Below are 22,404 nucleotides of genomic sequence, written 5' to 3' on the forward strand. Positions count from 1 at the left end.
ATATAATGGTCATCTTTGCTGTTTCCTCTAGATACAAGTTTTAAAATATGTGAATGCCCAGTGCAGCTTATCAGAGATACCAGTGTATATGGCCCAGTATATCATTTTGTCCTTTCATACCTCTCCATCATATAATCAAACCATTTTAAATTAGTGTTCATTCTCTCTCTCTCCCATCCCCCTCCCCCTCCCTCCCCCTCCGCTTGAAAAGCACTCTTGCATCATACCTGGTGTCGTTTTTTTTATTCATCAGTCCCTGCTCCTGAAGGTGTGATTAACTTCACCCACCTCAAGGTTACACTGTGCTACATAAGAGAAGAGCCACGTTGCTGCAATCCACCTTCTTCAGCTAGTCTCCTCCCATTTCCCCTTCCTTCCTTTTTATAGCCCTTGAACTGGGCTTGGGCCTCGTCTTCTCTGTTCCCTGCTCTCCACAGCATTGCCCTGCCTTAAAACACCTGGGCCGAGAAAGAAATTGTTCTTGCCTCCAGTCTTGCTGTCCTGACTACACTACCTTGCCATAGGCACCCTTCAGGTCAGGGTGAGAGGGCTGGTGAACTTGCCAGTAATTTCAGTAGAATGTGGACTACATCCATTCTTTGATCTTATTTGAAAGAGGACTGCAAAGTAATGACAACCCCATAACCTGCTTCTGTTGTAGCTGAGACAAGGAGAACCTGAATAGATCATACCTTGTGGCACATAAAGGGGCATGAGATAACACTTCTCTGGTGCTATTTTACATAAGAACATAAGAGACGCCAATGTTGGATCAGGCCAAAGGCCCATCCAGTCCAACACTCTGTGTCACACAGTGGCCAGAAATACCAGTGCCATCAGGAGGTCCACCAGTGGGGCCAGGACATTAGAAGCCCTCCCACTGATGACCCCCCAAGCACCAAGAAGACAAAGCATCACTTGCCCCGGAGCCCCTATCTATACCTTGTGGCTAATAGCCACTGATGGACCTCTGCTCCATATCTATATATCTAATAGCCAAGTTGCCCCCTGGTGTGCGGATACTTATTCCCGCACATCGGGGGCAACTGGAGGGGAGGGAGATTTCTGTGCACACGTGGGGCGGTCCCCAGGTGTGCACAAAAATCCTAAACCTAACAAAAACTATCGGGGGGATACTTAAATCCCCCCGAAACTGACAGAGGGTCCCCTGCGCATGCGCAGGGAACGCTCTGCAAGCAGCGAGGGCCGCGCGGCAAGCCGCACGGCGCTCACTTCGGGGTGGGGTGGGGGAAACAGCAGCGAGGGCCGGGGGGAAGAACCAGCAGCAAGGGCCGAGCGGCATGCCGCTCGGCCCTCGCTTCGAGGCCGAGTGGGACGGCGAGCAGCCGGGGGGGAAAGGCAAGGGGGAGGAAAGGCAAGGGGGGAGGAGACGGGGGAACCAGCGGGATGGGGGCACTTCCCTCCTCCTGCTGCTTCCTCTGCCTCCCCCCCGCGAGTATCGCGGGCCCCGCCCCTTGTACTAATCTAATTCCCTTTTGAAGCCGTCCATGCTTGTAGCCGCCACCACTTCCTGTGGCAGATTTTGGACAGTGTTCTGAAAGTACAAGGCATCCTTCCCGCCTTGGTTCTCAGCATGAGGTATCAGATGCTCAAGAATAGCTGTGAAAATGGTTTATAGCAAAGTTGGAAGACACTGTACAAAGGCTTCACGAAAGGCTTCAGTCTGAGGCTGGAGTTGTTCAGCAGAGATCTGGAAAGTCCCTTGCTCACATGTCATCTATGAGCTCCCCAAATAGCTCTAGACAATCACACTTCTGCACTCTCAGACAGCCATCTCCAATATGGGTGGGAAGGAGGACACCTGCAGAATTTCTGTGAAGGTTATTAGTATAGTCTGTAATAAAGCATATATATAAATGCAAATACTATTCCTAGAGCATTGTTTCCCTGAAGCAAGGAAACACATGTCATAGTATAGACACACTATGGCTGTTCAAATTATGTACTACAGTTGTTCAAATTACTTACCAACCTTAAGTTAATAGGGCAGATTTACTGCATTGGGAGACTTGCCTTTCTGTAATGTGCTTGCATTGAATTTTCGTAGAGGGCTCTTCTAGTGCTGCTAACAGATATTTGCACTGCATTTTTGAGCAGGTGTAACTGCACAGGATGTTTTGGTCTCAGTTATGTTTTGATAAAACCACTGAGCTAACAAAATGATTTTTGTGCTGATATTCTAAACATAGTACTTAATTGTATAATCTTTGGTGGTAATATGCCTGCTCTAGTTGGAAACAGAATATGGTGTTGCCCCTTGGTGGTTGGATATGTTAGTACAAGATTCCAAATATTAAATCTCCAAGGAAATTTGAAAATAAACAAACCATGAGGATGCACACACATAGACTTCTGAAGGGAGATTTCTTTAGTATTCATATTTATAGGTACTTCCTTCTGTTTTCATGTGTGTTAAGAGATACCCAGACTCATATATAGCTTTTTTGAGAGGAGGGCTTAACTGCCTGTGAAAACAGATAGATAATGGATCTGCTTTGTGTGAGCAGTTAAATACTGATAGAGCAGGGTTTGGCTGTACAGCCAGATGCGGATCAGTAAAGAATCAAATATGGCTCTTCAAAACAGAAAATGGAATCTCTAACTTAAGGGATAAGGAGTAAATAAGATGCTAGAATAACCAGTATGTGGATAGAGTAGGTAGCAAAGATTTGGGTGGGACATCAGAACATGAGAAGAGCTCTGCTGGATCAGACCAATATTCCATCTAGTCTAGCACTGTGTCTCACGCAGTGGCCAACCAGTTCCTTTGGACAGTCAACAACAGGGCATAGAGGCCGAGGCCTTCCCCTGATGTGGCCTCCTGGTTTGGGGATTCGGAGGATTAGTGCATCTGAATGTGGAGGTTCCCCTCAGGCACCATGGCTAGTAGCCACTGATAGACTTCATGAATCTGTCTAAATCCCCCTTTAAAGCTGTTTATTCCTGTGATCATCACTACATCCTCTGGCAGCAAATTCGACATTTTAATATATCTCTGGGGTAAAGTAGTATTTCCTTTTGTCTATCCTGACCTACTGCCCATCAGCTTCATTGGATACCCTCAAGTTCTAGTATTTTGGGAGAGGGAGAAAAATTTATCTTTGTCAACTCTCTCCACCCCATGCATAATTTTATAAACCTCTATCATGTCCCCTCCTTAGTCATCTCTTTTCTAAACTGAAAAGTCCCAGACTCTTCAGCCTTTCCTCATAGGCAAGGTGCTCCAACCCCTCTAATCATCTTGGTTGCCCTCCTCGGTAGTTTTTCCAGCTCTGGAATGTCCTTTTTGAAATACGGTGACCAGAACTGTACACAGTATTCCAAATGAGGCTGCCCTATCAATCTATACAGGGGTATTACCATATTGACTATTTTATTCTCAGTCCCTTTCCTGATAATCCTTAACATAAGAGTTTGCCTTTTTCACTGCTGCAGCACACTGGGTTGACACTTCCATTGAGCTATCCACTATCATTCCAGGATCTTTTCCCCTCTCAGTCTCTTTTTACAGATGCTTTGCAGAAAGGGAAGTAATAGAAGTGAACAGCTCTCTGGAATCCAAGTGCAACCAATGTGTAGGTTTATGCCAGTGTATTAAAACAACAACACAGGTTGCTCCTCTGTGTATTTCTTACATTTTGTGTTTTCCACTTCCTACTGAAGGTCTCACAACAACTAGTACTTGGTCTATAGAAACCTTATGGATTATTAATGAACATGTCAGTTATCAGTAATGTCAAGTTGTATATTTTGAGTTATACAAGGTAGGTTTCTTATACCGGCTCTTTGTCGATCTCTTGCTCTGAATGTTGATCTAGTCGGCTGTTTCATTATAAAATGTTTCAGATCCCTGTGATTGTGGGGGGAGGAAGTTTCTTGTTTCTTGCAATACATTCCATGTTCCTATAATGCTATTGTTTCTAAGAATTGTCCTCTTGATGTCTTCTTTCTCTAGGACCTTATAGTTGATCAGACAATAGAGAAGGTTTCTTTCTGCGCTCCAGATAGGAATTTTGACAGGGCATTTTCTTACATCTGTCGAGATGGCACTACACGCCGCTGGATATGTCATTGTTTTATGGCTGTAAAGGACACAGTAAGTTGCTTTTCAGACCACAGAGGGAAGAGGTGGATAGCTACCCCAATGTTTTTAAAGAAGAAAACCCTTTTTGGTTTCAGGCCAGAATTAACTATATACAAATTGTGATCATATGGGAGTCATTTGTATAGAGGAATCTCAGTTTCTTATGAAATGGAAATGTAGCAGCATTATCATGAAGAAATATCTGAGCATTTGCAAAGCTAAAGTATTTGAAATTGGAAATGTTACAGTCGTGCATACCATGATAGTCCTGCTGTTCCTTGACACAAACAAGGACCTTGAGTCTACTTACCAAACACTTTTTAAAAACTGTACTAGTTTTGTATCTTCAGTGTTTTGGTAAATGCTGCCTGAATGATATGTCTCTTTAGTTACTGTATATTGGTGATCACATGTGGTAGTTTCTCTGAATCTTCATGATTACGTTGTACAGAAAAGGCATGAGTTATGTGTTGAATGTCACCTGTCATTTAACAGTGTTCAGACAAGATGTGTCATTGTTTTTTGTTTTTGTATAAAGGATGCACTATCTTTTTTCAGGGGGAGAGGTTGAGTCATGCTGTTGGCTGTGCATTTGCAGCCTGCTTGGAGCGAAAGCAAAAGAGAGAGAAGGAGTGTGGAGTGACTGCCACATTTGATGCCAGCAGAACCACATTCACAAGAGAGGGATCATTCCGAGTCACAACAGCAACTGAGCAGGCAGAAAGAGAGGAAGTCATGAGACAGATTCAAGACACTAAAGGTAATGGAATGCCGTTCCATTCATTTGGAACATGGGCTGCACTGTTGTGCATCAGATACTTTATTAAGCTGTTATTTCCCCCTGCAAAATGCCTCTAGGATCATGCAGCACTTACGTCACCTTAGTAACTTTTTGTATGTAATATTATGGTGGTGGTGGTGAGCCCTGCTTCCAGATACCATCACACTGAGAGAATTCCACTGATTAAGTGTTTCTCTGTGTCACTGTAGCTATAGAACACTCTCTTCCTGTTTGCTTTGCACTGTGAAAAGCTTTGAGTGACTGTAATGAATACAAGTCAGTACTTACCAGATGAGATTGTGCTACGAGTGGTCAAAAAGCTCAGTGAGATTAAGAATAATATTCAGTGGGTTACAGTTTATTTTGAGAGAGCACTTCGAGCTTTTGTATATGAAATACTGCTAAGATTCTCATCTGAAACGAGCACTTGAGAGAGTTGCTGTGTGAGGTGATGGTTTTTTTTAAAAAAAGAGTAGTGTTAATATCCCCTCTGCTTCCTAGCAACTGTCAAGGAAGTGAGATCTCACAAAGTTTCTTTCCTGTTTCTTAAGTACACTGCAGGGCCTATTTGTACTTTCATACTTGAGTTTCAAAACATTTGATTGTTATTCTTGTAGAACTCATACACATTTGCCTCCTATATGTTAGTTCAAGAGCATTTTAAGTAATGATTAAACATGTGTCTGTGTACTTTTAGGAGGATGAGCCACAGACATGGATTTAGTTAAGGAGTCTTTAGAAAACTGACAATTGTAGTTGGCCTGCAGGTTATGCAAATTAAGAGGAGGAACAGACAGGCAAGACTTGGAGCTGTTCTCTAACTATATCTTTTCAACAGACCATCTAGAATGCTTCTTACAACATGTCAGTGCTGTTGTTCTTTGTACCTCTTAGTGTGTAGCTAAGCAGCAGTTGTGGTGGAACACATAGCTGTCTTATGGGAGGGTTGGGAAGACATGGTTTATAATTTATTTTGATACACATTAGATTTTGAATACGTATCAAAATTGAGCATTTTCCAACTGAATTTTAGCAGCCTGAGTTTCAGCATCTCTGTGGCTTTTCTCACACAGTCTAGTAGTATGCTGATGTGTGCCACAGTGTAAATTAATGATTGTGAACTTCCAGAATGGATGTGGTCACAATCAGTATGGAAGGACAATGATGGTGCACACCTTAGAATTGTTGAAGGGCTTTGTTGATGACTAACAATAACAGTAACAGTGCACCTGAAGAGAGAAATGGACTGCAGCCCTTCCGCTATGGATCAGTCTGGTTCTATTTGCTCAGTGCCTTATGCATTAGCCAAACAGAAGAGCTAGTTGAGTAGCGTATGCATACAGAGTTGGAAACAAACTCTCTGACTTCATAGCTCAGGAAACCATTTTTGTTGATCATAATGAGCTCCTGGAAGTCCTTGCAAATGTCTCTTAACAGAAAAGGTTTGGATCATCAGTTTGCCAGAATAGAAACCTGCTTTGGTTGTTTGAGCAGTTGCTAGACTTCATGGATACTACAGAGGTGGATTTAAACTGCATAGTAGATCAATTGTAAAGCATAGAGAGGGGCCATGACTATGGTAGTGCACCTACTAAGTGTGCAGAAGGTCCCAGGTTTAATCCACAGCAGCTCCAGTTAAAAGAAGCAGGTAGCAGGTGATGTAAAAGACCCTGAAAAGACCTGAGACCCTGAAAAGCTGTTACCAGTCAGAATAGACGACACTTGATTTTGATAGACCCGTGCTCTGATTACTGTAAGGCACCTTCATGTGTGTAACTAATTGTGCTTATACTAAGCAATCAGCAACAACAGATTAACTGAACTAGCTTTTGGTTGTACATTAACTATGATAAAACTGCAATGGCCATAGGAAATCAGAGAAGTTAGCATTTTACACCAGTGAAAGTTAGTGGATGATTTCTAAAATAATGCAGATTATCCTCTGAAGTGTACAATAAACCTGCTCATTCAGAAAGGTTGTTTAACAAATAGCACTTTTTCAAATACATCTTTTCCTCCCACTGTATAGTTGAAACGGATGTGAAAACAGTTGCCTCAGGTGCTGCATCTGGCAATACAGTCCCATCTTCAAGTTCCCCTACCTCTCCTACTGCTGATGTTGCAGCATCTGGTGACAAAGAGTCAAATAACCCACATGCTATTCCACGAAGACATGCTCCTATAGAGCAGCTTGCTAGACAAGGTTCGTTCAGAGGCTTCCCTGCACTTAGCCAGAAGATGTCCCCATTTAAACGGCAGCTTTCTTTGCGAATAAACGAGTTGCCTTCAACGGTGCAAAGGAAGACAGACTTTCCCATGAAAAACTCAGGTGAGGCAAAATTTTATCTTGTGTTTAAATGCTCATAGTTGCATAAAGTGCATTGAGTTCATTTGCTCTGTGTATATGAAAGAGGCCTCCACAGAAAGGCTGGTGTGGTATTTTCCCTTGAAGAGAAGATGACGCTGACAATTGGGTACTCTCCTACCCACAATCCCTGGAGGCAGGAAGTAGACTGCTCTTCTGTCTCCAGTGGAGAGTGCCCACCATCCTCCATTCTGTGTCTTGCTTCCTCCTGAGAGGAGGGCAAGGAAAGAGTTTCATGTTTTTTCGTTGAGCTCTTAGCTTAAGAACATAAGAGAAGCCAATGTTGGATCAGGCAAATGGCCCATCAGTGGCCAAAAATACCAGGTGCCATCAGGAGATCCAGCAGCGGAGCCAGGACACTAGGAGCCCTCCCACTATTGACCCCCCCCCAGCACCAAGAATACAGAGCATCACTTGCCCCAGAGTCCCTATCTATACCTTGTGGCTAATAGCCACCGACAGGGGTCATTTAGTAGAAAAAGAGGTGCAGAAGCTCATTAGCATAACTTATTTGCATATGCCACACCCCCTGACATCACCAGAAGTGTGTCAGAAGGCAACACCCACTGCTCAGGCGCCACTGGACTGTTTTGGATTGCTAGCTATTGTGTGTGGGGGGGGGAGAACGTGCAGATCTGTCCTCGCAGAGGACAGAGAGCTTGTACCTGAATAAAACTTGGTCTTAAAGGTGCCACTGGACTGTTTTGGACTGGGGGGCAAGGGGGAGCTCTGCAAGTTACCTGGCTGATGCTTGCTCAGACTGAGGGCTGCTGGGAGCAGGGGGTGGGGCTTGTTGCATGTGCCTGCCCCCTGGGCTCTTTACTGCTGGAGCTCCGCTCCTGTGCACTTCTGCAGGAAATGACCCCTGGCCACCGATGGACCTCTGCTCCATAGGCTTATCTAATTCCCTCTTGAAGCCGTCCATGCTTGTAGCCGCCACCACCTCCTGTGGCAGTGAGTTCCATGTGTTAATCACTCGTTGGGTGAAGAAATACTTCCTTTTATCTGTTCTAACTTGACCACTCAGCAATTTCATGGAGTGCCCATGAGTTCTTGTATCGTGAGAAAGGGAGAAAAGTACCTCTTTCTCTACCTGCTCTATCCCATGCATAATCTTATAAACCTCAATCATGTCACCCCTCAGTCGTCGTTTCTCCAAGCTAAAGAGCCCTAAGCGCCTTAACCTTTCCTCATAGGGAAAGTGTTCCAACCCTTTTATCATTCGAGTTGCCCTTTTCTGCACTTTTTCCAAAGCTATAATATCCTTTTTAAGGTATGGTGACCGGAACTGCACACAGTATTCCAAATGAGGTCGCACCGTTGATTTATATAGGGGCATTATGATATTGGCTGATCGGTTTTCAATACCCTTCCTAATAATCCCCAGCCTAGCATTGGCCTTTTTTATTGCAGTCACACACTGTCTTGACAGCTTGTTTCTTCCTCTGTGCACCTTTATTGGATCTATCTACTTTTATTCTCTGCTCTAAAAAAAGAGAGAGGGGGGGGCTGTTTTTCTACTACTTCCACTTTCTGTTTCTTGAGCCTCCTGTTCACTCACAGCAGTGGCCTCAGTGGCTTCCTTGCCTGCTTCGTTAGATGCCGTAGCATCCTCTGAGGAAGAAACAGCAGCATTCATCTCCTGGCAGCAGGACAATTCCCAGTGGAATAATGGAGTAGAATTATTCCCAGAAAACAGAAGGCCCAGCCACCTTGGTCTACCAAGGAGGCAATGAAAAGGTAAAGCAGCCTCACGACAAGCATCCTCCTCCTCCTCCAGATCCCATGAGGAATAGGCTGTGACTTATTCAGCAGACTCTGACTATGACTCAGCTGGGAGAAAGGGGAATTATCTGATGATGAAGAGCCCCTTCCTGCCCAGCACATCAAATAGCTTCTTTCCTCAGAGGAACTCCCATGGCTCTTTTATAAAGCTAGGCTCCATTTTTCCATTTCCCAGGTTTTTTACCACAGAGATCAAGGCAAACTGGGCCACTCCAGTGTTTCAGAGATTTCTTGTTGGGTTTTCAAAAAGGTTTTATTCCTTCCCTCGTAAAGTTACTAGACTGCTAAAAACTCCAGCGGTGGATAACACAGGAGTGATGCAGGGGTGCACCAATCTCATGACACCATGGCTCGGACAATTAAAGCTTCCACAGCCACATCCCTTATGGCCAGAGCATCAGTCCTTTGAGTGTGCAAACAGCTCAGAGAATCTCCAGATCTTACTCTTCCAGAAATAAAGAAGGCCATGCCCTTTTCAAGCAAAAAAGAAGACAGGAGACCAAAAATATACTGTTCCTGGACACAAAAATGAGTTTAGAAGATCATCTTGAAATAAAAACAGAGCTGCAGACCTCAAAATCAAAAACACTTTTCTGGTCAGTCTTCAGGACCCAGAAACCATTCAAGCATTAGCAAAACAAGTGATGCTAGGAACCTGCCAGTGGGAGGTTAGCTCCAGAACTTCACCCAATCCCAAGTATGGTCCATGTCAGATCATTGGGTGCTAAGCATGGTTGTTCACAGATATTCCATTGAGTTCTTTCATCCCCTGCAAGACAGGTTCCTGATCTCCCTGGTTTAAGCATCCAAACAAGACAGAGTGAGCATCAGATGCAATCAGTCATCTGAGAGGGATGGGAGCTATTGAGCTTGTGCCTCCACAGATACTCAGGCATCTACTCTGTTTTTTTCACAGTACTAAAAACAGGGATTGAAGGGCTATCTTGGATCTCAAGCTTCTCAACAAGTTTGTGTGGTACAGAAAACTCAAAATGAGTCTTAGAACCATCAGTGAAGTACTGCAGCAAGGGGACTTTCTTGCATCCGTGGATTTGACAGAAGTATACTTCTATGTCACCTTCCTTCCCTCCCACATGTGCCTCAGGTTCTGTTATGGGAACTGACACTGGCAGTTCAGGATTATGCCCTTCAGCTCCTCACATGTTCATCAAACTTGTGGTCACTTTGGTAAAGTCTCTGCATAAGATAATTAATATTCACTCCTACCTGGCCAATCTTCTGGAACAATTCTCCTCTAAGACCAATGCCTACAAAGACATCAGTCTGACTGTCCACTGCCTAGGGGAGCACAGCTTCCTCACCAAACATCAGAAGAGTCACCAGACTCCCTTGGAGTCCATTCTTCCCCTAGGGGTAGTCACAGAGGCCACCTGAGGCATGCTCTTCCCCCCACCTGAAAGGGGACAGAGGATTGTGCAAACTGTTCTAGATTATTCTGGTCAGGCCTGCTTCAGATATAGGTGTGCACTTATGAAATCCTAGGAATCTAGTTAGCTTTCCTATAGCAGATCATTTAACTCCTAGCCAGAGGTACACCACAGTAATGCTATAGGTTTGTTCTGGGTATAGTACAATAGATTCAAAATATGTTGGAGAGTATTTCCATTCTAAGCTTTTATTAAAGTGTGACTATTGCATTCTTAATATAAACTAAATCTACAAAGCATTATACCATCCATCACTGTTACATAGATAATTAAAGGAGAGCAATTACATGATTCCATAAAAGTTTCTTACACCAAAAGTAAACAGGTCACAGGCAAGGAGCCCCTTCAGAGAAGAAGCTCTTGATCAATTCAACATCACCTATTTATAGGATTTTGAAATCATCTCCTAAATAGTTAACTATCTCACTTGGTAAGGGTGCACTTTTTTGGTTAGCTCATTATTTTACAATCTAAAACAGCATACAAGGTTATCTATACTTAAAATTAGGGATGGGTACAAAAATTTTGGTTCGGTTTGGGGTGGTTCCAAGCAGGGGGAAGTGAAACCAATGAGTGAAATGGCTTGTAGCTGCGGACCCACATTGCACAACTGTTAGGCTTAAATGGCCCGAAACCAAGCAAAAGTCTGGTAAATGTTCAGGGAAGGCGTTTTCCCCAAACATTGGTTCGGGGGCTTTGAACCAGGCCAAATTCATGTTGAATTTTGCCTCATGAACCAGTTTGTTCCCATCCCTACTTAAAATATATTTTTAGAACATATTTGATTTGATTTATTGGAGTGTTCGTTCAGTTTTGCTACTTTTTATCTTAAAGCCTAATTAAAAATAATGATATCAAGTTTCTCATATGTATGAATATCTTTTGGCCCTCAATCAATATTTCCGTCCTTGAATCATCACTTCTGTGAAATTGGACATTCTTGTGATTCTCAGATGCTTCTGGACCTGGGTCTGAATAAATTGTATCTATTGATAATGGGTTAGATGGCTTGTAATCTACACAAGGCCATATAATTGTTCCCATTCTGTCTTCTCCTTACTACTCTTCAAGGCTATTCTGTTCTGGGTCTCTAGACTCCCTTCTTGGCATGCTTCTCCAAGAGGCCAGGTTTCTTCTGATTATGTGTGCCACCTCTGTGATCTTCTTGGTCAAGTCCAGCAGCTGTTCCCCTATATTTCTGGCAGTATCTGTGACAAAGCAGTCAAGTAGGTTCAGTTAAAGTACCCAGTCACATGATTTTTTTGTTCGCATACAGGGCTTCATGATTTGTGCCATCAACTCCATGCCATGGACAAGGGCACACTCATAATTACTTCAATGGATACTTCTTCACCAAAAGCAAAAAGCAGTGAAACGATATTTCAGAGTAGTGATAAGCAGGATCTCTCATACTGGGTGAGAGAAGTCCACCTTTTTCAGAACAAGTTCATTCAAGTCCCTGTGGGTATCCAGATGTCTACTGATGCTGTCCTGACAGGATGGGAGGCTCACTGCTCCACTGGACATGTACAGGGAGACTGCTGTCAGTCGGAGACACTCTACAGCATCAACTTCCTGGGACTAAGGACCATTAGTTTGGCACTCAGCTTCTTCAGGGATCAGATACACCATCTCAACATCTGTGTTCAAATAGACAACGCAATGGCAAAAGCTCATGAGACCCACCATGGGGGGGTTATCAACTGTTTCAAGCTACAGCAAGAAACAGCAAGATTTATGTCGTGGGCAGAAACGAACCTGAACTCAGTAAGGGTAGAGTACATCTTGGGGATCCCTTTACGTACAGGTGGACTGGCTGAGCTGCAGTCGCCAGGACCAAGGGGAATAGGAGCTCAGCAGCTCAGTTTGATTCCATGATTTGGTCAACCCTTCGTGGACCACTTCACTGCTCCCCAGAACACCAAACTCCTGGGATTCTTCACCAGGTACCTGTGTTTTCAGACAGTGGGAGTGATGCCCTCATAGCATCAGGGCTGTCAGGACTTCTCTGCGTCTTTCTTCCTGTTCCTTTGATTCCAGAAGTCACGAACAAGCCCAGCTGGGGAAAGGCAGTGCTAATTTGTGTAGCCCCGTCTTGGCCTTGCAGACCCTAGTGTTCAAGTCTGCAGCCTGCATCAATGCAACTTCCATGGAGACTGCCTGTTTCTTGGGACATGCTGACCCAAGGTCTGAACGTTCATTTGAATCCTGAGTGGCTCAATCTTACCACATGAAAATTGAATGTAAAAATCTAATTGATGAAGAATTGTCTAAACAGGTGGCTTCTGTGGGCCTGGAAGTGGTAACCAGTTAAGGAGTAATAGGTAGCTGCGTTAGATTCTGTTTATTTTGCCTTTTAAACACTGCTCTATCTTTTAAAGCACCTTGTCTTGTTTTCCTTGCCCCAGTACTGCGATAATAAACCCTTTCTGTTTAATTGTTCTCTGCCTTGGTCATCATGCTTACGTTGCTCGGCTACAAAGGGGCAATTTGAAGGGGCCTGGGTGGGTACCCTGGGCCTTCTCAAGGGACCCGAAGTCCAGAGTGATGGTGGCGGAAAGTGGCGACCCCCTGGGGTCATGACAGCCCCTGAGGGAGGTTTCAACAAAGTTCCTTACTCTTAAGGTGCTTTCAACTAATATCAGTAACTTGAGCCAAAAGAGTGTCAGAATTGGGAGCACTCTCCATAGCCAAGAATTCTGTGCTTTTTCACAAGGTACAGTGTGATTCTTCGTACTGATCCTATCTTTATGCCAAAAGTCAGTTCAGTCTTCCATTGCTCACAAGAGATCAACCTACTATCTTTCTGCCCTAAACCTTCTCACCTGGAGGAAAAGAACTGGCATTCAGTAGACAAGCATTGTGTATCTGCATCAGTACACTGCCCCTTTCAGAAAATCAGCATATTTGTGGCTTACCATCTGGTACCTGGAGATTGGGGGGGGAGTGTCTAAGACAACCCTAAACAGATGGATTACAGAGTGTATAGTTCTGGCATACTCCCCTCAAGGTTTACAGATGCCAGTAGGCATCATATTTCACTAAGTCAGAAATGCAGCCACCTCTGCAGCTTTCAGTGCCAATGCTCTGGTGTCAGATATCTGTAAAGCTCCTACATGGACATTGGCTTCCATGTTCATCAGACATTATAAAATAGATTCCAGTGCTTTGGCTGATGTAGCATTTGGACAACTGGCTCTTCAGCAACTGGTCTGATTCCTCTACCTTTCTGACTGGCTGGCATTCTTCTTCCCTCCAATAATCTTGGGAGTATTGCTTGGTAATATCCCAGTCAGTGTCCTCCTCTCTTCAAGTGAAAATGGAACAGTGGACTTACTGTGAAGATTTCCTTTGATTGAAGAAAAAGAGGATGCTCTGGACCCACCCTGTCTTGGGGGGGGGGGCTTCTTCAAAGAATTTGGACTTCTGGGGAAGGGAGATCAGTGCCAGTCCAGGTTTCTCACGTGTTGTTCCAATTTATAATTTGGTTTTGCTGTTTGAGACTATCTTTTGTGCCTTCTGTTACTTGCATGTACACTATGATCTATTTGTGAGTACCTTCTGCTACAGAGGCACAGTTTGTTTTTGATAAGGCACACTCTGTGATGGGTTACACACTTAAGGTTGCCAACCTCTAGGTAGCACCTGGAGATCTCCCATTTTTACAGTTGTTCTCCAGATGATCAAGATCAGTTCCCCTGGAGAAAATGGCTACTTTGAAATGCAGATTCTGTGGCATTATACCATGTAAAAGTATAATGCCACAGAATCTGCATTTCAAACACTGTCCTCCCCAGGCTCCACTCCCAAAATATCCAGGTATTTCCCAACCCAAAGCTGGCAACCCAAGTTACACTAACTACAGAAGTCTTAATACTGAGGATAGTGGACACTCCCTCCCCATTGGAGACTGATGCAGCAGTAGACTTCTTTTCTCCAGGGACTGTGGGTAGGAAGAGTACCCAATTGTCAAGACTGTTCTCTCCTTTGGGTAAAAGGAACCTTCACAGTAAGCCCAGTGTTCCAGTCTCCACCCATCCCTGTTGTGGTGCAATTAAGGCCCTGATTTTCCTGCCTCTGCACCCTTGTTTTACTTACCTCTGCTCTCAGGTTTATTCTTTATAATCTATAGAGACAGACTTGTTAATCTGCTGGAACAAAAGAACAGGATATCATGACACCTTAGATTTACAGATTGATTAGCATAAAAGCTGTTGTTCAGAGCCTCTGCTGAAGAGGGCTCCAGCCCATAAAAGCTTATGCTACGATCAACGAAGGTGCTGCAGGACTCCCTTTTTGTGTTTACTCTGTATGGTGCTTTGGCATATTATTTATACCTAGCTGTAAAAGCTATGTTAACTATAATAAATTGTTCTGCAGTTTGAACAGCTTGAAGCATGTTCAGAGAGAGACAGCATCTTTCCCTTGACTTTCTTGTCTTAAATCAATATCTTTTATTGTATATGGAAATTGTGAAGTTTGCACAGTTGGTCTTAAAATGTGCTGGAGGGGGCAGTGGGATAAAATTTCTGAGCTGTCAGCCAGTTTTTGAGTCCTATTTTCTAGAGTTCTCTAGAGCTCTCTCTTTGCTTGATCTTCACCGTGGATTTGTGGAAGGAAAATACAGTCTTGCATAAGTATTCACAGTGCAGTGGGGGAGGGGGAAGTGTGGGGACTTGAAGTCCTCCTTTTTCTCCATATCTGCGTAATTTGTGGGTTTTTTCCAGTTCCTGAAGCCGAAGGAGAAGCAGATAGCATTAGTTCCCTCTGCTCCCAGATTACAAATGCGTTCAGCGCACCATCCGAGGACCCTTTCTCCTCTGCCCCCATGACAAAACCAGTCACCGCTGTTGCACCACAGTCTCCAGCTGTTCAAGGTATGTCCTCTCTCCACTTGAGCAGTTGTGGTGCTTGCTATGTATGTAGTGCTGCTTTCTTTGTGATGTGATGGCTTTTATGTCTCAAAGTGTCTTGCAGCCCTTTTGTTTGCATTGAAGTCATTCCGTATTTCTCATTTATAGTTTGCAGGAAGGTAACATCTGAGAAAATGACAAACAGAAGACCCTACACAAACTATTCAACTACACATTAATTACATAAAAGGAAGCACAGTAAAAGGCCACAAATGTCATACATTAATAAGCAAAATACTGCTCCCACATTTTATTACTCTGAGCATATGCAGAATACCTTTTACTCATCAGTAAATAACTGTTGTCAAATCCCTGTTCCCACTTTCCCCTTAAATATGAGACTAGGGTTAAGAACTGAAGATGCATAATACAGACTTCGACCCCAGCATCTCTCGGTATAGAAATGCTTCACTGCGGAGAGCCAAAGGGCTAAGTCAAGCATCACCACTTCTCACTACAGAATAATAAGGTCACTGATGAGATAATAACTTTGAGCCAAGGATAAGCACTGCTCTGAATCCCAAGCCATTAAAGAGCGTGAAGAGAGTACTCTGGCTGTTTGACAGTGTCCTTAGTTCCTTACACAGTAACCACCTTTTTGATATTAGGGGATCAAGGGCCCCGGTCACACGGAAGGTTTTGGCCCGGGAGAGGGACGGATCGGGGGCGCAATCTCACCGCAACATCTGGGAAGCAGTGCTCACCCGACCCCGATCCGGCCCTTCAGGCCGAAAATCCACTGTAAAAAACCCCCACCTACAGAGCAGGACTTACCGGAAACACTGCATCAAGGGCGGCCGTCGGTTCGCTGGAGCGCCCGTCTTCCGGAGCAATCGAGGCTCCCAGCCGAACTGCGCATGTGCACACATGCGCAGCCGGCGGCCTTGCGCTCCCTTCCGTGGCTTTCTCCATGGCATCTGATCGTGCCGGGGAGCAACTGCGCGGCGGCTCACGGGATCTGTGTGATCCTGCCACCACGTGTCTCTTTTGGTGTGGCTTTCGAAAGCCGCACTTTGCCCGCCTCAATTTCCCCCTGTGTGGCAGGGGCCAAGGTTGAAGGGGATGATTCGGTAGCAATTTAACTTGAGAATCTCTCAGTATAGTAATTAAAGATCTGGTTATTAATAGCTTCCTCACTACCACTTTCATCAGCACAGTTCTGAATCCTACCCCACAGCACTACGCACTACTGTATTGTTTAAGAGTCAAGAATGTACATGAGCTAAACCAGTGAAAAGCTTGTGGTATGATTATAAGCAAACCAAAAACAGAAGAGAGCTATTTCCAAGTGTTCTAACTGTACAAGAATTCAAATTCAGGATCACATATTTCTACATATACATAGTCATTTCAGCCTGTTTCCCACTATGTCACTGGTAGGGATGGGCATGAACTGAATTATGAACCAGGTTTCATCACGAACCAGGCTGGTTTGTGGTTTTTGCACCTGCCATGGTTTTTGCAGCAGTTCATGGCCAACTCTGGAGTTGCTCTGCCTTGGTAGCACTCCCTTCACAAATAAAAGGAAGGCAAATTGCCTTCCCTTCACTCCTGGAAGTGTAGCGGTTCATGGCCATCTCTGGAGTTGCTCTGCCTTGCTCTGCCTTGGAAGGCAAATTGCCTTCCCTTCACTCCTGGAAGTGTGCCGCTATTGCGGCACAACTCGGGGAGGGAGGGGAAAGCATTTAAAAATGCCCCCTTCCCTTTCTGGAGTCGTACCTACTGGAAGCGTACCACCATTGCGGCACACCTGGGGCATTAAAAATTTAAAATGCACCCCACAAACCCGAACCAGTTCGGGAAATGGAAAAGTTTGTGGAGGTTCATGAACTGTGGTTCGTGAGACCCATAAACCACTAACCTTTGGGTAGTGAAGGGCGGGGTATAAATCCAATCTCTCCTTCTCTTCTAACCTCCATTTTCCTGGTTCATGCCCATCCCTAGTCACTGGATGAAAGATCATTAATACTGCCACTAATTAAGTTATAGGCGTCTGAAATGCAGAACTTTAATCAGATAATGCTGCACTGAACAGGTGCAACTTCGTTGTTGTGAATGAAATATAGGTTAGTGGTCATTCTAGAATTTAGGGCCTACTTACGCATCTAAAATCCAAATCAATTTAAAAAGTCAAATGTCTGTGAACATATTGGAATTATATTTAGATTTCTGTCTTTTCAGGTTGACTTATGATAAGCCCCTCAAAGTGTACCTTTGTGCTCCCTCAACTGAATTATTTCTGGCTGTGACCCTGAGTCAAAGATGATATAGTACTCCTATATTCAAGCTTTCTCCCTTGATGTCCCAAAACAAAGCATGTATGCTTTGCCCTTACCCTTTTGCTTTGACTGTGTGGATATTTTCATCTGCAGCACATGATCGCTACATAATTGTTGGCTTTGAATTTTCAGTATGCTGAAAATAGTACAGCTTTCTTGGACAGAAAAGGGAAATGTGATCCAGCTGCAATTTACATCTAAAACATGGATTCCACCTTATTAGCTTTCTGCTTACAATATCTGTGAAAAATCACCCTGTTGTCTTACTACAGAGCTAGCAGAAAGTTTAACTTCTCGGCAGAAAGTCATTATAGAAAAAGCCTGTAGATTAACAGTGTGAAAGAATGACTTAAGTTATTGTGTGTTGCATGTTGGCAGAAATCACACATTCATTTTAATGTCCCAGTCGTCTGCATGCCTTGCATGAATTAACAGCCTTGATGTTGTCTGCTCCCATTTTAGTTAATGGCACTGCCTCTGCCTTCAATGTGCTTGCTGCTAAACCAGTTCAAACTACTGTAGCACCCACAGCAATACCAGTTCGTGAAACCAATCCCTGGGCTCATGCCCCTGTTGCTCCAGCTGCTACTAAAACTGGAGCCGCAGCCACTCTTTCTGGTAAGACTGGGTACAAATCCTGTGTGTGGCATTTAGAGGGGTTAAATGTGTGGTGCTGGGCTAGATTGGCCTTATCAAATATAGCAGATCAATTTTTTAGGTTATTTGTTCATGGCTTGGATCCACCAGGAATTTTCAGTGGAGTGTGACTCACTACCCCCCCCCCCCATACTGGAATCCCAGTCCCCCAGGAACAGCATGAGGTATGACTCAGAGGAGAGCAATGGGAGGGAGAAATGGATGAAAATTGGCCCCCACTTCTGTCTGTGGAGGCCCACCAGTGGATCCATGATCAAAAACATACTTTCTTAGAAGAAGAGTTTTAGTTTTATGGGGAAAGTGAGCTTTATCCAAAATTACTGAATGAAATTTGACTTCTGTTTTAGCTCAGTTTAAAGAGAAAATTTTAGGGCTTGGGAAATAATTTATTGTAATGTCAGTATTGCTTCTGTAGCAATAGTTCCTTTTGACTCTTAAAAATAATTGTATGACCTTTCAGAAAACCAAAGTTAGATTCTGCCTGAAATACTGTACCCAGACAACAGGTGCAGCAGTCGTGGCCTTGTAGATGTAGTGTATGTACTCTGCCACTGAACTGTGGCTTCCTTTTAGTTGTAAATGGGAACCAGTAGCCTTAAGGTTAAGTTGCAAGCCTTTACTTAAGTTTATGGGATGGTGAGGAAATGGGATAGTAATATATGCTCTTTCCAGTACTAAGCATCAGACTTGGTAAGTTAGGTTAGGGGAGGAGGTGAAGTGTATGGATGGGAATGAAGCAGAATCCAGAAAGACATTATAGTGTTGAAATCAAAAGTAGTTCAAAGAAACTGAAATTTTAAGTGTTGAATATTACAGAGCAATTAGAGAGAGGTTAACACACTGCATTGCATAAAAAAGAATAAGGGAGGAGTAGAAGTGAAGGAAGGGAGAGAAGGAAAGCAACAAGTTGCCAGTAAGTACAGTTTCAAGTTATATGTATGGATTTTGCAAAATGTGAGTTGGGGTAGTGGAGTTCATATATATGGAAGAAAGTGCAACCATCTTGTATCTGTAGTCTTATAACCTCTGATCTGATAACTGGGCAAGCATTGTGTGTGTTCCTCTTTCAAAACTGGACAGCACATACATCTGCCAACCTTGACCATAGTACAGTGTGGTGGCCCAGTTATAAGTAGCATTCTCCTTTCTGAGCTTAAGAATAAGGAGGAGCCAGTCTAGAAGCTCTAGATGGGGTGAAAAGGAGAGCAAGAGCCCCTTAATAGCTTTTCCCTTAACATCCAGTCTTCATACATCCTGCCATTCTGTTTTGATATCCATGGTGGTTCTTATTTAAGTAACTGAAATCTATGTTATGCCCAATAACATAGTTGTCTGTAGCCATGCACGGACAACCTCAGTTTGTACTTGTAGTAGTTCAATTAAAGTAGTCTTCCATATTAATTTCAGTGGGTGCAATGTTTGCCCAGCTGCTGATACAAATCTGAATTTAGAGATCTGTGAATATCGTGAGGTGGTTGGAAGCTGAAGTTGCATCAAGGTAGTACTCCCTCGGTTGCCTTTCCAAACATCAGGAGTAAGAAAAGGGTGAAAAATGTACTTGGGTGAGATGTTGCCTTAACAACGTTTTCCTTTGTAGGTACTGAATGGAGTTCCAATTCTGGGGCAGCCTCACCAAATTTGTTCCAAGCAAACCACAAACGCACTCCCTCCGAGGCAGACCGCTGGCTGGAAGAAGTATCCAAAACTGTCCGAGCACAGCAGCCGCAGCCACAACAGCCAGCTCCCCAGCCACTCCTTCAGCCTCCTGTGGCAGTCTCTCAGGCAGCACCAGCTTTCCCAGTCAGCTCCTACATTGCTCCTCAGCCGGTGCCCGTCGGAGTGGTGCAGCCAATGCAGCCTGCGTTTATCCCTGCTCAGCCATATGCCATAGCGAACGGAATGCCCTACTCGGCTCCCAGTGTACCAGTGGTTGGGATAACTCCTTCCCAAATGGTAGCCAATGTGTTTGGCACAGCAAGCCATCCTCAAGTGTCCCACTCTCATCAGTCACCCAGTCTTATAAAGCAGCAGACATTCCCTCAATATGAAACTAACAGTGCTACGACTAGCCCTTTCTTTAAACCTCCTGCCCAGCAGCAAAATGGCTCGGCTGCTTTCAATGGTGTAGACACTGCCAGGTGGCCCACGGAGGACAAGCATATACAGCCCCCTGCTGTTGCACAGAAGGTCGATCCATTTGAAGCACAGTGGGCAGCACTGGAAAGCAAGTCGAAGCAGCGTACCAACCCCTCTCCAACTAACCCTTTCTCAAGTGAATTACAGAAGACTTTTGAAATTGAACTTTAAGCAGTCCTGTGGTTTGTGCTTTAGTCTCTGTGTGTGTCTGTGTGAGGGTGGGTGCGTGGTGGGGGTTGGGAGGAAGAGGGCAAGGGGCAGAGGGGACATCCAAACAGCACACTTGATCACTGAGGTTCCCACAGAATCACAGTTGGGTAGAGAGGGGGGGGGAACAGTCATGGGGGAGAGGCCCCAAGCTCCAGCCACATCACTGTTGGGGAATAATCCAGGAAATGTACCCTTACTGCCTTCCTCCCTGCTTGGGAGCCTGGACTGCAGAGGAAACCTCGAAGGGCTGAAGATGGGAACTGAGTCCTGAAGCCCTTTTCCCACAAGAACTTTGGATGACCTTCTACAATGAAAAGCGAATGCCACTATTGTGTAAGGGGTCTCACTTGCTGTGCATGTCCCATTCTCTGGAGGAAAGAGGAGTTGTGAACATGTGAGAGGGGGAAACCTGAAAGCTGCTCTGCATAGACTGTCTGTGGAAAAGAATGAGCTTCCATTTTGAGTAACACAATGACGATTATATATAAAAACAAAATAAAGCCAAAATCTTTATTTTTATGCATTTTAGATTATTTTAAATAGCTCTAGATATTAAAAGTTGAATGAGTTGTAAGTAATTTTGCCAAAGGTATAAAAGGTGGTTGGATGTAAAATTGTAAATAAGATTGATTTATCACTGATTCTTACAATCAGTAATATGGGAGTAGGTTCGGGAGGAGACTTCCTAGCTTGTTCTTCTGTGTTCATTGTAAGTAGCATATTGCAACTACAATCATGACCAATAAAAACACACATTATAGAGTAGTTTAAGAGCAGTATTGTCTTGGTTTGAAAACAATTGGTAAATTCTATCCTTTTTTTTTAAGGAATCAAGCTAGGTAATACTAGACTACATATAGGTTCTTCCATGTACTGCTGCAATTTCATTGTTCTTCTTGTATTGTGACAGTTTACTGTAACCATATCTACAATCAGGTCTACTGAGGAACCCATTTCATGTATGTTCAATAGATTTTAATTTTTTAAAAAGAAAAGAAAGCTTATTTCCCCACTGTTCTATGTGAAGGCTTGTGGCTAGACTACGGCTATTCCGTGTTCTTCCTCTGACAAATCATGAACGCCATCTCATTTTTAACTTTACTTTTAAAACTTGGCCTTACAAGCAAATGTAAGTTATATATATTTGTACTGATGATTTATAATCTGCTTTAACAGAAATAAATGTTGGTAGTACATGATGTGGCTCTCTGAGCAGCTTTCCTTCTTTCTATACTTTGAATTAGCAAAGCCCACGCTGGACATGTTGGCTTTTTTATTGGTTACTGACAGCAAATGCTCTGAGTGTCAGATGCGGTGTGAGTGTGTATACACAGGTATATATGCACACTACCAACTGTCAAGCCTGAGAACTCATATTGTAAGAAGTGGCTGAGGTGACTGTTGTATATTCTAGATATTTTTTTCCTTTTTGTGGGGGGAACTGACTAAATGTTCCCCTTAATAATGTGACAAAACTGCAACTGGGTAATCAAATGATGCAGTGAACAAAGGCTGGACACAAATTATGATGTTTTTATTAGTTGGTTTTTGGCCAGTAGTTAACTATACATAACCCTGAGACCTATAGTACAGACATCTTAATAATTTTTGCCTTAAGCGATGATGTTTCAAAATCAAAGAGCATATCTTAGCTGCAATTAGTGTATAATTTCTTTGTATGTAGCATCAGATATGGCTAATTTCAGTCTTTCTGGCATCCAATGA

General features: G+C 43.7%; 1 protein-coding gene across 5 annotated transcripts in view; it reads left to right on the forward strand.

Annotated features, from left to right (window-relative positions):
• NUMB (numb homolog (Drosophila)) overlaps positions 1–21,143 on the forward strand; it is a 107,947-nt gene extending 86,804 nt beyond the window's left edge. For 2 of the 5 annotated variants that reach the window (XM_015420067.1, XM_015420066.1), the window contains exons 6-11: positions 3,977–4,117; positions 4,664–4,865; positions 6,916–7,215; positions 15,212–15,361; positions 18,139–18,294; positions 19,931–21,143. In XM_015420067.1, the coding sequence (XP_015275553.1) occupies positions 3,977–4,117; positions 4,664–4,865; positions 6,916–7,215; positions 15,212–15,361; positions 18,139–18,294; positions 19,931–20,640 (1,659 nt within the window). In that variant the 3' untranslated portion in view covers positions 20,641–21,143. The remainder of the gene's footprint in view (positions 1–3,976; positions 4,118–4,663; positions 4,866–6,915; positions 7,216–15,211; positions 15,362–18,138; positions 18,295–19,930) is intronic. The other 3 variants (XM_015420068.1, XM_015420069.1, XM_015420070.1) reach the window with 3 other exon arrangements.
• The last annotated feature ends 1,261 nt before the right edge of the window (positions 21,144–22,404 follow it).

The sequence above is a fragment of the Gekko japonicus genome, unplaced genomic scaffold, assembly GCF_001447785.1.
Source record: "Gekko japonicus isolate JY-2015 unplaced genomic scaffold, Gekko_japonicus_V1.1 scaffold27, whole genome shotgun sequence".
Lineage (NCBI taxonomy): Eukaryota > Metazoa > Chordata > Lepidosauria > Squamata > Gekkonidae > Gekko > Gekko japonicus.